Raw genomic sequence first — 13,173 nt, forward strand, 5'->3', positions numbered from 1 at the left:
CATAGAGAAACCTGGCTGCCATGGAGTCACCGGGCCTGGCTCTAACCCTTGGTGTCCACCTGCGGTCTCAGAGCTAATCAGAGCCATGTTATGTGCCCCGTCAGACCTTCTTTAGACCTCTTCTGTCCTCTCAGAGCACCCCAGACTTTGCCATATTCTATCTCTCTCACCTCTCCCCTTGCCAGTCTTTTCTTCTGCACAAAATCCTTTCCCACCTGCCCATAAACAGGCTTAGCCTTCTTTAGGCTTGAATTTAAAAAAAAAAAAAATTGTCCACTTTTTTTTTTTTTTGCCAGTCTTGGAGCTTGAACTCGGGGCCTCTGGGGGTCTCCCTGAGCCTCTCCGGCTCAAGGCCAGCACTCTACCACTTGAGCCACAGCACTGCTTCTGGCCTTTTCTGTGTATGTGGTACTGAGAACTGAAACCTGGGGCTACATGCATGCTAGCAAGCGCTCTACCACTACGCCACCTTCCCAGCCCTCTGTCTCCACTTTTGTAAACCCTTCCACCACACATGGTGTTACTGGCCTCTGACTCTGGACAATTCCATTTGAGTGTCTGCATCTAAAATGTGAGCTGTGTGCTCACCAGATTCTCTCACAGCCCATCAGTGACTTCTGGGTTGGCAAAATCTGCCTCTCTGCGATACTGAACCCCACTGACCACCCCCTCCAAAAGACACCCCTTCTCTGGCTCCAGGCTACCATCTCTCCTTGGGTCCCCTCCATCTTTCTGAAGCTCATTTATTATCTCCTTCCTACTCTGCAAGCCCACTCTTCTCTTCTCCTCCCTCTCCTCTTTTCTCCTTCTCCTCTCTTTCTCCTCCTCTCTCTCTGAAATGGCTTCCTCAATACCAGCCTCTTTCATCTTTACATAAATGAATATAAATGATCCCATTTCTAGATTCTCCTAGGTTCCATCCTACTTTTTTTCTTTCTAACACATGGTCTTGAATATAGCCCAGGCTGGCCTCAAACTTGTGATCCTCCTGTCTCGGCCTCCTAAGTGTTGGAATGACAGGCATGTACCACCATGCCCAACCAATGCTACCATTCGAACCACTGTGAGCTTCCCATCCAGATGTCCATGGGCACTGACATGCCTAATGACTCAAACTGCACTTTTAGAGCTGGGCGCTGGTGGCTCACGCCTATCATCCTAGCTACTCAGGAGGCTGAGATCTGAAGATCACGGTTCAAAGCCAGCCCTGGCAGGAAAGTCCATGAGACTCTTATCTCCAATAAACCACTAGAAAACCGCAAGTGGTGCTGTGGCTCGAATGGTAGAGCGCTCGCCTTGAGCTGAAGAGCGCAGGGAGAACACCCAAGCCCAGAGTTCAAGCCCCACGACCGACAAACAACAACAACAACAAAAAAAAACCCTGCACTTCTAGAATGTGCTCCCCCTCACACTCCCAATGAGTTGTTTTTTTGTTAGTTTGTCTTTTTCTGGCAAGACTGTTCCTCCAATGACCTAAAGGAAACCCATTAGGGCTCCGTTCTCCGGGCTCTCCAGGTTGAGAAGTCCGGTTGATCTGACCCCAGCTCTCCGATGAAATTACCCCATTTCCCTACTTCCCTGCCTCACCAGAGTCGACATCCTCCTACTTACATTCCTGACGTGGCTGACTAATCTATTCCCCCTCATTCTTCTTCCTCCAACATCACCAGATGCAGTTTTCCTAAATTCCTCCACAATCACCCCCTGCCCAGAGAATAAAGGCCACTCCCCAGACTATCGCTCAGGACCCCTCACAACAACCTGGCGTCCAGAATGCACTTCCCAATGCCCCCACTCCCACAAGCCCACCCTCAGCCAAGAGAGAAGAAAGGTTCTTCTGAGCCCCATTCTCTGACTCTGTTCCCTTTATGTGGCATTTACTCCCTTCCCGTCACCTTCCATTGACAATCCTGCTTTCCTTGAGACCCTGCACAGTGCTTCCTCATCTTAAAACACTTCCTTATCTACCCAGCTCAAGACAGCCTCCCTGCTTCCTTTGGCTCCTCAATTTCCTGACCCTCATTTATGACACTGATGCATATCTTTCTGGCACAGGTATAGTACAGAAGGAAGATGCTTCTTCCTCTCTACTGAACTACAAGCATGCCAAGGACAGAATGCCTACCCAAATTCCTTAGTACCACCCCTGTGAAAACCAGCAAGTTCAAGAACTAATGAAAGTGGGCAGGGTGTTTGAATGAAGGGCTTGGTGTCCTTGAGTAACTGTATACCTAAGGCCTGCACAGAACAGACTGGCAGATAAAGGAAAGAAATCTCTGTCTGGCCTGCCATGGAGCAGCTCTTTGACCTTCCTAGTAACAAACTAGAGATGGGACAAAACCAGCATTTCCCAAATTATGGCTCCCTAGGCCACTAAGCCAGTGTGGCAAGCTACAAGTGCGGGACACAGCTTAAGCAGCTGGAAATGCTTCTGGGCTCTACTCTTTCCTGGGCAGAGACCTGTGAGCTCATTTCCTTCCCTCTGCACCTCCCAGGGTGGAAGGCGGCAGTGGGAGGCCGGGAGGAGGCCTTCTTCTGGATACACCAGCGGGGGGTGGGGGTGGGGGGTGAAGAGCTTCCTGACAGTCACTTGTGCCTTAGCTGGGCACTTCCAGTATGCACCAAGCCTCCGCCATGAAGATGACAGCACGGTAGCAGAGCAGATTGGCAAGTCTGCAGACCAGGGCTGGGCTGGATATGGAGGAAGATGAAGAATGAATGAAGACAGAATTCCCAGGTCCCCAATCTCTCTATATCAAGCAATAGGAGGGACAATGGGAAGCAAAGCCAAACCAGCCTTTAGCAGTCAGTCCAATGGTTTAACCCCAAAGAACGATTTCTCAGCATGCTACCTTCTCACCCCCAGACTCTAGGGAGTCAGAGGATCAAAAACATCGAAAACATCTGGGGAGAGAATGGCGCCACTGGGAGTACATCTGTCACTGACAAGAATGGGTGCTTTCATTTCTCTGGCTTCCCAGTTCTTCCTGGAAAATCAGACTGATGGAATCGTCTCCAGGACGCTTTCCCTGTCCTTGAGCAGCCCTGTCACCATGCCAGCTCCTCAGACCACGGAGAAGAACCCAGGTAATCACAAAGGCCTAAGGGCACCAGGCCTGGGATACTGACACGTCTGGTAACAGTGCCCACGCTGGTCCCTGGCACTGGTCCCAGTGACTAGAGACCAGAAGGGAAAGGGTACCTGGTCTTCTGGCAGGGAGAAGTAATAATGGGCTGCACAGCTCATCCCCTGGTCTAGAGGGAACACGGAAGCCAAGTGGAGAGAAAAGAAAGAAAAGAGAAGCAGACGGTGCAGGCTTGGAGAGAACTTTTGTTCTACCCAACCAAGGGCAAGCAAAGTGGAGTGGAGTGGGTGGAGTGAAGAGGAGTGGAGCGAAGACATGACCTATGACCAGGCTGGCAGAGGTTTCCACACGCTAGGAAAGAATGCCATTATGGGAGTGAAGGAAAGCTACTTGAAACCACTCAGGGTGCAGGAGGAAGCCATCTTTGTACATACAACCTGCAACTGGACAGAGTAGCTCTAAGTTTGGGTGGGAACAAGGAGGAAGGCGAGCTTGCTCAGCGGTGGCCAGGCAGAGGGAACAAGCGCTCTCCGCACTTGGCCCCAAAAGGAAGCAGCTCAGAGGAAACGCGCATGTGTGTGCACGCACACAGGTACACACGTGTACACACACACACACACACACACACACACGCCTCTTCTCCCCACAGCAAAAGTCCCAACACAGCCTGTGGAACGTTCTAGATATCCAGTTTTCTCAGCAGGAGGAAAGATAAAGGATGTCCCTAAATGGCTAAAAATTCCTGGGGCCCTGCCGTGTGGAAGCTCAAGGTGGCAGCTGGGCTCGGCCCAGCAGAGGGGGGCTGGGGAGAGGGTGGCGATGGCTTGGGCCTCAGGATCCAATTACGTGGCTGTTTCCATACTTAGCCACCTGACAGCCGCTTGGAATACTCACCACCCCACCACCGCAGCCCCACAGGGACCAAATTAACTCCAAGGGCAGACAAGGGCAGGACCCGGCAGCACATGCTCAGGAGAAAGAACCTCAAAGACCCACAAGATGGGGTCCCCACGGTCCCAGGCACAAGGTCTAAGGGCTGGTGGAGAAAACAAAGCAGGGAATCATAGATTCCTAGGGGGATCCCGGAGCACCTCCCTGAAGCATCCCCAAGGGGAAGCCAGGTCCAGGAGTCTTAGGAACAAGAGAGGTGGCTAAATGATCGGGTGTCCCCTCCGCAACCTATAAATAGCCCCCGTGCTGCAACTCAAGCCAGCGCCTCTGCCACGCAAAGTGCTGAGGTGTCAAAGAGAAGCCGGGGAGCACAGGGCCGAGCCCCCTCCCTGGTGACAGCCCCCCTGCGGTCTCTTCCCCCCAAAATGGGGCCCATTCCTCTTTGGACTCTGGGTCCCATTCCGTTCCCAGCCCATCTCCCAACTCTCAACGCAGTTCAGCCATATCCCAACAGACTCCGACGCTAGCCCGCTGCTCACAGCGAGGCCCAGCCCTGCCCAGTGCCCCCCTTTATGCTCAGTCATGCAAACCCAAGTCTCCAGCTAGAGCCTCCACCCCAATCTCCCACTGGATGGAAGAGTGAGTCAAATGACCTCCGGCTCTGGGTCACTCTGTCCATCTCAGAGGCTACTCCACACTTAACTTTTGGGGGTACTCATCCCCAGCGTCTGCCAGCCAGATTCTTCTCTCTGCCTGTGGCCCAGGCCTCAGGTCCATCTGCCTCTTGGGAGCCCCAATCCTGGCCCCATTATCTCCAGTACCTCACTCTCCCCATGGCCCGGCCCAAGAGAGGTGACAAGTGACACCAGCAAAGAACAAAGCTTTGCCATCCGCCCCAGTCCCCCACCCCTGAGATCTCATGGGAGCAGAGGACACAGTGGGGGCCACTCGTGGGGGGGCGGGGAGGCATACCTGCTTGTGTTGAGAGCAGGAGCGAGGCCAGGAAGCAGCAGAGCAGGAGCAGCGCCCTCATGGTGACTGCCAAGAGAGCCCAGCTGCTCCTCGCCTCTATTTATATGGTGGGTGCAGGCGGCGCAGCAGCAGGCGGCGGAGGGCGGGGGAGAAGGGTCACACAGTCACTAGGGCAACAGAGTGGACGTGATGGGGAAGAGGCCCAGACCCCAAGGCTGCCTCTGGTACCATCCCACAACAAGGTAGGACCCAGGGCTGCATTTTCTGCCCTGCCCCCCAGCAGCTCTGGGATCACAAGATGCAGATCTGATAGGACAAGAATATCGGGAAGTGGCGCTGTGGCTCAAGTGGTAGAGCGCTGGCCTTGAGCTGAAGAGCTGAGGGACAGCGCCCAGGCCCAGAGTTCAAGCCCCACGACCGACAAAAAAAAAAGAATATGGAGAGAAAGTGGGGTGTCTCTTGAGCTGAGGTCCAGGAGTTAGGAATATAAATGCCCCCACAATATACACAGGCTTGACCCAAAGTTGGGGCAGGTCAGGGACCCGGACATTCCTCCAAATGAAAGAAGCTGAAGGGCAAATCCAGACAGATCGTTTTGTGTGTGCATGCATGTGTGCATACGCACACACACACATATGCACATGCATGTGTACATTTGGATTCATACTCACTGGACTTTTTTTTTTTTTGCCAGTCCTGGGGCTTGAACTCAGGGCCTGAGCACTGTCCCTGGACTTCTTTTTTACTCAAGGCTAGTACCCTACCACTTGAGCCACAGCGCCACTTCTGGCTTTTACTGTTTATGTAGCATTGAGGAATCGAACCCAGGGTTTCATGCATGCTAGGCAAGCACTCTACCACTAAGCCACATTCCCGGACTCACTGGGCTTTCTTGCAAATGTCCAGTTAAGGGAAACCTGTGCTATCTGACCTTTGAGGCCAATGGCTGGGAGCTAGCCCTCCCAGGCCTCTGTGGAGAGAGTGCTGAGCAGAGGGAAAAAGAGGACAGGGAGAGATGCAGCTGAAAGATGTGGTATAAACCAGAGGTGGAACAACACAGATCCATTCCCGAGGAGCAGCGGTTCCAGAACGCCTAGCTGCCTCTGTGTGGCGCTGTTTGGTGCAATGTTTTGGGCACACGGTGGCTCGAAAAGCCATTTGTAGGAAGCCAAGAGACAGCAGGCACTGTCGCTGTGAGGGCAGGAGGCAGCCCTCAGCCATGGAGAAAAAGAACTAAAAGTGAACCAGGCATTAGCGACACAGCAAGCATTTCACATATTTAGCACCGCTTTATTGAGGTCTGAGCAACACAAAAAATCGCATGCTTACTTAAAGGAAACGAACTGATTGAATGTGGTGTAAGTCTTTTACCATCAAGAAACGGACAGATTCCTCACCTCCAATGTTTTTCCTGTTCTTTCAAAATCCTCCCTCCAGGCTGGGAATGTGGCTCAGTGGTAGAGTGCTCACCTAGCATGCATGAAGCCCTGGGTTCCATTCCTCAGTACCGCATACACAGAAAAAGCCAGAAGTGGTGCTGTGGTTCAAGTGGTAGAGTGATAGCCATGAGCAAAAGAAGCACAGGGACAACGCCCAGGCCCTGACTTCAAGCCTCAGGACTGGCTTGGTGTCACTCCACATTGGTTTGCATTTTCTAGATTTCACTATAACTGGAACCATAGGGTTCGTGGCCTTTGTTATATCTTTTTCACTCAATGTAATTATTCTGAGATTTATATTATCAATGGTTCATTCTTCTTTATTGCTGGGTAGTCATCCACTGTATGGACAGACCAGTCACCTGACTACTATCCAGTCACCTGTTGATGGATGGGATCCATTCTTTCCAAGGTGGGGTTAAAAAGCTGCAATGGTGCCTGGTGCCAGTGGCTCACACCTGTAATCCTAGCTATTCAGGAGGCTGAGATCTGAGGATCATGGTTCAAAGCCAGCCTGGGCAGGAAAGACCGCGAGACTCCTATCTCCAATAAACCACTAGAAAACCAGAAGTGGTGCTGTAGCTCAAGTGGTAGAGCGCTCGCCTTGAGCTGAAGATCTGAGGAACAGCACCCACGTCCAGAGTTCAAGCCCCATGACTGGGGAAAAAAAAAAGTTTCAATGGTTTGTGTACATGTCAATTTACAGACACAGCTTTTAATTCTCTCAAATAAATGCCCAGGAATGGAAATGGTTGGGCCATATGGTGGAAGCTGTCCAACTTTTCTTTTCTTTTTTTTTTTTTTTGGTCGGCCGTGGGGCTTGAACTCTGGGCCTGGGCGCTGTCCCTCAGCTCTTCAGCTCAAGGCAAGTGCTCTACCACTTGAGCTACAGCGCCACTTCCGGTTTTCTGGTGGTTTATTGGAGATAGGAGTCTCACGGTCTCTCCTGCCCGGGCTGGCTTTGAACCGCGATCCTCAGATCTCAGCCTCCTGAGTAGCTAGCATTACAGGCATGAGCCACCAGCGCCCGGCATGTCCAACTTTTCTATCATTTGATATTCTCATCAACAGAGCATAGAAGTTCCAATCATTCCCAATCCTCACCAAAACTTCATATCATGTCTTTTTTTTTTTTAATGCTGCTGGGGATGGAACCCAAGGCCAGGAGCAAGGCTTGTCAAGAACTCTACCCATAGGGCTGGGGGTTTAGCTCAGTGGAATAGTGCCCGCCTGGAGAGCGTAAGGCCCTGGGTTCGGTCCTCAGCTCTGGAAAAAAAAAAAAAAAGTTCGTATCACTTAAGAACTCTACCCATGAACCCCACTCCTAACCCCATTAGTAATTCTAACATGTGCAGTAGGATCCCACTACTTTTTGGGGGGGAGGTAAGGATAACAGGGCTTGAACTTTAGGTCCTCAACCACTTGCTGGAACTTTTTTGCTCACAACTGACACTCTATCATTTGAGCCACACCTCTAGTTGGTATTTTTGGTTATTAATTGGAGATAAGCATCTTGAGGACTTTTCTGCTCAGACTGGCTCCAAATGTCAATACTCAAATCTCAGCTTCCTGACTAGCTAGGGTTACAGGAATGAATCTCATGTTTTCCTAATGATTAATGATATTAAGGATAGTTTTTTGTTGTGGGTTTTTTTTTAGGGGGGGTCCGGTCGTGGGGCCTGAACTCTGGGCCTGGGCGCTGTCCCTCAGCTCTTCAGCTCAAGGCTAGCGCTCTACCACTTGAGCCACAGCACCACCTCCGGCTTTTTTTTCTTTTTGCTTATGTGGTGCTGAGGAATCGAACCCAAGGCCTCAGGCATGCAAGGCAAGCGCTCTACCACTGAGCCATCTTCCCAGCCCTTGTTGTGTTTTTTGATGAAGTATCCATTTGAATCATTTGTTCATCTATTGTAAGTTTTGTTTTATTTGATTGTTAGTAATTTATTCATGGTAGAAATAAATCCTTTCATCATATACATGATGTGCAAGTATTTTCTCTTCCCATTTACATAAGTGTCTTTCAAGTAGTAGTTTGTTGTTGTTGTTTTGGGGCTGTTATGTTATTGTTTTTGCGATTGTTGTTTTGACAGTACTAAGGTTTAGTGTCATGGCGTGTGCTCAGCTGTGGGGCACACATGTGATTTCAGCAGGGAGAAGTTTCAACTTCTCAGTGCTTTTTCCTTTAAGACAGGGTCTCATGTCCACACTGGCCTCAAACTTTCAATTCTCCTGCCTCAGCTTCCCAAGTTATAAGGTTATAGGCATCTACTACCACATCATTAAATTCTAATCTACAGACTTGCTAAGCACACAGACCATGAGTGTGTAGCTCGCAGAACTAACACAAAGTATGAGGAGAGGAGACTGGTGGGGGCAGGGTAGGGAGGACATGTGAAGGGCCTCAGGCCCCTTGGGCTGGGTACTAGCTGTCAGGGTTCCTGCAGTGTGCTCCCTCTGGCAGCTGGCTTGCTAGATCCATCCCCAGGCCCATCATCTCTCAAGGGTCTGGGAAGACCAGATCAGACCCTGATAACTCGGGGTCTGGGTTTGGGATCTGTTGTACCTTCCACAGTCCCCGGGAGCCCTCAGCAAAAGGCCTGTCCCATTTAATCTTGGTCAGTTTCTGATGTTCAAAGATCCCTTTCTCTTAGCTGCTTAATCTAACGTTGAGAATGTCCACCAAGACAGGCGACACCCTGGGGAACCTTGGACTTGGGCCCCCAGCTCAGGAAGCTCTGCAGCTGTCACTCCCAGCTCCTTTTTTCAACATCAAGGGTGTAGTGGGGGGGGGGGGGGGCGGGAGGAGGGCAGCTTGCGGAGTTCATTCCTGGGTACAGCTGTTGGGTTTAGGGCCCATCCTGCCCCTAGCCCTCAGTCCTACCCTCTCCTATGGGTAAGCACACGTTCGTGTCAATCAATGAAGAAACTGCAATTCAGCAAGGCGAGAGAAGAGAGGGAATAAGGTAGAGGGGAGTATGAACCGCACCCCCACCGAAATGTGCAGGAGCAAGGTGGGCAATTCAAGTCCAAGAGAGTAAAAAAGACAAGTGCAGTACAGCCACCAGCCATGCTGATAGCGGAGGAAGAGGAGGATGGGCCTGGTTGGGGCCAGGGCCCGCGACATCTAAGCGTAAGGACAGCACCGGCAGCCAGCACCAGGAGGCTACTTGAGGATTTGCCTGTGATCTCTATACTGGTCTGAGGCCAGTTAGTCATCACTAAGGAGGCCAAGGTCACCAAAGGTCCCCCTTCTTCCACTACTCAGAGCTTCAAACCTCCAATACACAGGGCTGGGGCACTGCCCGGCCGCATCACCAAAGATGACCTAAGTCATGGCATAGGGGGTGTGTGTTTATATCGTCCCACACTAGACCGGAAGAGAACAGACAGCGGTCACAAATTCACAAAGGGGGGCGGGGGAAGAAGAACTGGAGGTAGAAGAAAAAAAGGACAGACACACAAAACAGAAAAACCATTAGTAAAGTTAGGGGGGAAAAATATATATTTAAGTACCTCACATGGCTGTAACTTGACTACTGGTCCCAATGTGATGTCCTTAAAATAAGAACAGACCAAATGCTTGGGAGAAGTGAAATTATCCCTGCTGCTGAGGCTTGACAAGAATTTCTTCTGAGAATCCTTGTGAAGGCGACAAAGGGTAATGTAATCATTGCTGACAACATTCTTAGAGTAGAGAGAACACACTTCCCATGAAGCTGATGCCTAATAGAGACCCTAAAAATAGGATCAGAGAGGTCACCAGGAACCAAGAACATCCAATTCCCCCTCCCAAAGAAACAGCCACCAAAATGGTGGCCAATCACTCTCACTTAGAATGAACCTCCACTTTGTATCAAGCAGGCAGAAGAGAAAACTGACACAATCCATTTGAGGGACAGCATGTACTAAAATGTAGTACAACAGTCCTAAGTTAGAAACAACCTAAATGCTCATTGCAAGGTGAGTGGATAAACCATGGAATATCCACACATGGAGTAGTACTCAGCAAGAAAAACGCACAAACTGCCGATAGAACAAACACATCAACTACTCTGACATAGGTTGCTGAGGCAAAAAAGATAGACAAGGGCTGGGAAGGTGGCTCAGTGGTAGAGCGCTTGCCTTGCATGCATGAGGCCCTGGGTTCGATTCCTCAGCACCACATAAGCAGGGGGGAAAAAAAGCTGGAAGTGGTGCTGTGGCTCAAGTGGTAAAGCGCTAGCCTTGAGCTGAAGAGCTGAGGGACAGCGTCCAGGCCCCACGACCGGACCAAAAAAAAAGATAGACAAAAGAAATAGATGCTCTTATGATTTACATGAAATTCTAAATTGGATAAAATGAGTCACGGTGACAGAAATGAGATCCACTATGAGAGTCGAATGTCCACTTTCCAGAAAGTTTGGAATCATCACCACCATTATCATCTGACAACTACAAGTACTTATAAGGATGCTACCCAGCAGGAACACTCTTACATTATAGGTGCAGAACGACATACCAACACGGGTCACTGAGTGTAAAGTCGGTAAAAATGTGAACAAGTCCCATGGATGGCAGGGGCCATTTGGCTCTAGGAAAAGAATGTTGAAACAGACACCTCTCCTAGACCCACCCTAGGAGACTCTGTGAGTTCTAGCTCCTCCCTAGTACCTCCCACAGCCACTACTCCTTGGTATAATGAATGGTCAGTTTTTTGGGGCAGAAAAACTACAAGCTAGTTTTAACCAAACTGAGGCGAGGCACCTGCATAGTGGAATCTCTTGAGTGCTTGGCCTGACCTTTTTTCAACAAACTCTTAAGACTTTATGCATATGAATCGCATCTCATACATATACTTAAAGCCAAGGGTAGTGGCCTTGTACATAGGACAGAACCTGTCAAGATCCCTCATTTAAGATCAACCCATTAGTAACCCTTCCCACACTCCAAATCCTAGAAAAGTTAATTCATCTTATTTTTTTGTCTGTCATTGGGCCTGAACTCTGGGACACTGTCCCTCAGCTCTTCAGCTCAAGGCTAGCGCTCTACCACTTGAGCCACAGCACCTCTTCTGGCTTTTTCTGCTTATGCGGTGCTGAGGAATTGAACCCAGGGCCTCATGCATGTAAAGCAAGCACTCTACCACTGAGCCACCTTCCCAACACTGAAAAATTAAATTCTTAATCATGTTTGCTCTTGAGTCACCTAGCTCAGATCTGCTGTTTCTCTTAATGGAGTACTTCTTTATTCAACTCTGCTTTGCCACTTTGTGTGGCAATTCTTTAGAGACACGAATCTGGGATGACCCAGCAGTAACAACAATATAATCTACCTAGTTTTTTTTGGGGGGGGAGGGTCCGGTCATGGGGCCTGAACTCTGGGCCTGGGCGCTGTCCCTCAGCTCTTCAGCTCAGGACTAGTGCCACTTCCGGCTTTTTTTTTTTTTTTTTTTTTTTGCTTTTTGCTTATGTGGTGCTGAGGAATCAAACCCAGGGCCCCAGGCACGCAAGGCAAGCGCTCTACCACTGAGCCACCTTCCCAGCCCTCTACCTAGTTTTTACATTGCACTACAGTTATGCAGAAGGTTAGCATTCGGGTGAGGTGGAGAGTCCGAGTGGAGTGCACAGGATCTCCCTGCATTATTGCAAAATGTAAAAAGTTATTTAAGCTGGGCATGGGTGGCTTATGCCTGTCATCCTAGCTACTCAGGAGGCCGAGATCTGAGAATTGGAGTTCAAAGCCAGCCAGGGCAGGAAAGTCCATGAGACTCTTCCATTAACCACCAGAAAACCGGAAGTGGCGCTGTGCCTGAAGTAGTAGAGCGCTCGCCTTGAGTTGAAGAGCTGAGGGACAGCGCCCAGGCCCAGAGTTCAGGCCCCAGGTCCAACCAAAAAAAAAAAAAAAAGAAACCCAAGCCGGGCGCCGGTGGCTCACGCCTGTCATCTTAGCTGCTCAGGAGGCTGAGATCTGAGGATCCCGGTTCAAAGCCAGCCTGGGCAGGAAAGTCCATGCGACTCTTACCTCCAATAAACCACTAGAAAACCGGAAGTGGCGCTGCGGCTCAAGTGGCAGAGCGCTCGCCTTGAGCTGAAGAGCGGAGGGACAGCGCCCAGGCCCCGGGTTCAGGCCGCACGGCGGACCCCCACCCCGGTGTGCACGGTGGAAAACGACGCGTGTGCCTGGCGGAAGTGGGGGGACGTGTCACTGCCCGCCTGCTGAACGGGCCCCCTCGGACGGCACCCCAACAAGAGCAAGACGGTGACCGCGTCTGAACGCAAAGCACAGGCGCGGGCCGGGCCGGGGTGCGAGCCGCGCGGACGCCCTCACCTTCCCGCCACTCGGCCGAGGCCTCCCGCCGCGGCGGGGCTTCCGGTACGCGCGAGGCCGCCGCCCGCGGCGGAGCCCGTGTCTCCCGGGGACGGGGACAACCGGACGAGGCTCCGGTCACACCGGAGCTCGGCCCGCGGGGCGGGGCGGGGCGGGGCGGGGCGGGAGCCGGCGCGGCGCGCGCGGCGTCCTCACGTCACTCAGCGTGCTGCGCCGGCTGCAGGTTAGAAGACAACTCAGGCGGGAGCTCCAGCAAGACGCCACGGAGCATGCGCGCCTACGAGAGGGCGGGGCCTTTCCGGGAAGGGGCGGAGCCTCGAGCCATCCGCTGCCTGCGGTGGAGACCGCCTACCCATCGCTCGGCTCGTAGTCTCTGTTCTAGGAAGTGGGGGGGAAGGGAAGGACTTCCATGGTCCCGCCCTAATCCGCGCCTCTGGCCTATGGGAATGGAGCAGCCCTCCAAGACCGGAAGTGAAGCC

At 51.5% G+C, this 13,173-nt stretch overlaps 1 protein-coding gene across 4 annotated transcripts in view; it reads right to left on the reverse strand.

The window, feature by feature from the left end:
• The window catches only part of LOC138825501 (sarcalumenin), a 47,444-nt gene extending 34,651 nt beyond the window's left edge, over nucleotides 1-12,793 (reverse strand). For 2 of the 4 annotated variants that reach the window (XM_070020148.1, XM_070020147.1), the window contains exon 1: nucleotides 4,950-5,010. In XM_070020148.1, the coding sequence (XP_069876249.1) occupies nucleotides 4,950-5,010 (61 nt within the window). Of the gene's footprint in view, nucleotides 1-4,949; nucleotides 5,032-12,694 lie in introns of those variants that run through there. The other 2 variants (XM_070020150.1, XM_070020149.1) reach the window with 2 other exon arrangements.
• Between the last annotated feature and the right edge of the window lie 380 nt (nucleotides 12,794-13,173).

This window comes from Dipodomys merriami, unplaced genomic scaffold (assembly GCF_024711535.1).
Source record: "Dipodomys merriami isolate MVZ:Mamm:240054 unplaced genomic scaffold, mDipMer1.0.p SCAF_137, whole genome shotgun sequence".
Classification (NCBI taxonomy): Eukaryota; Metazoa; Chordata; class Mammalia; order Rodentia; family Heteromyidae; genus Dipodomys; species Dipodomys merriami.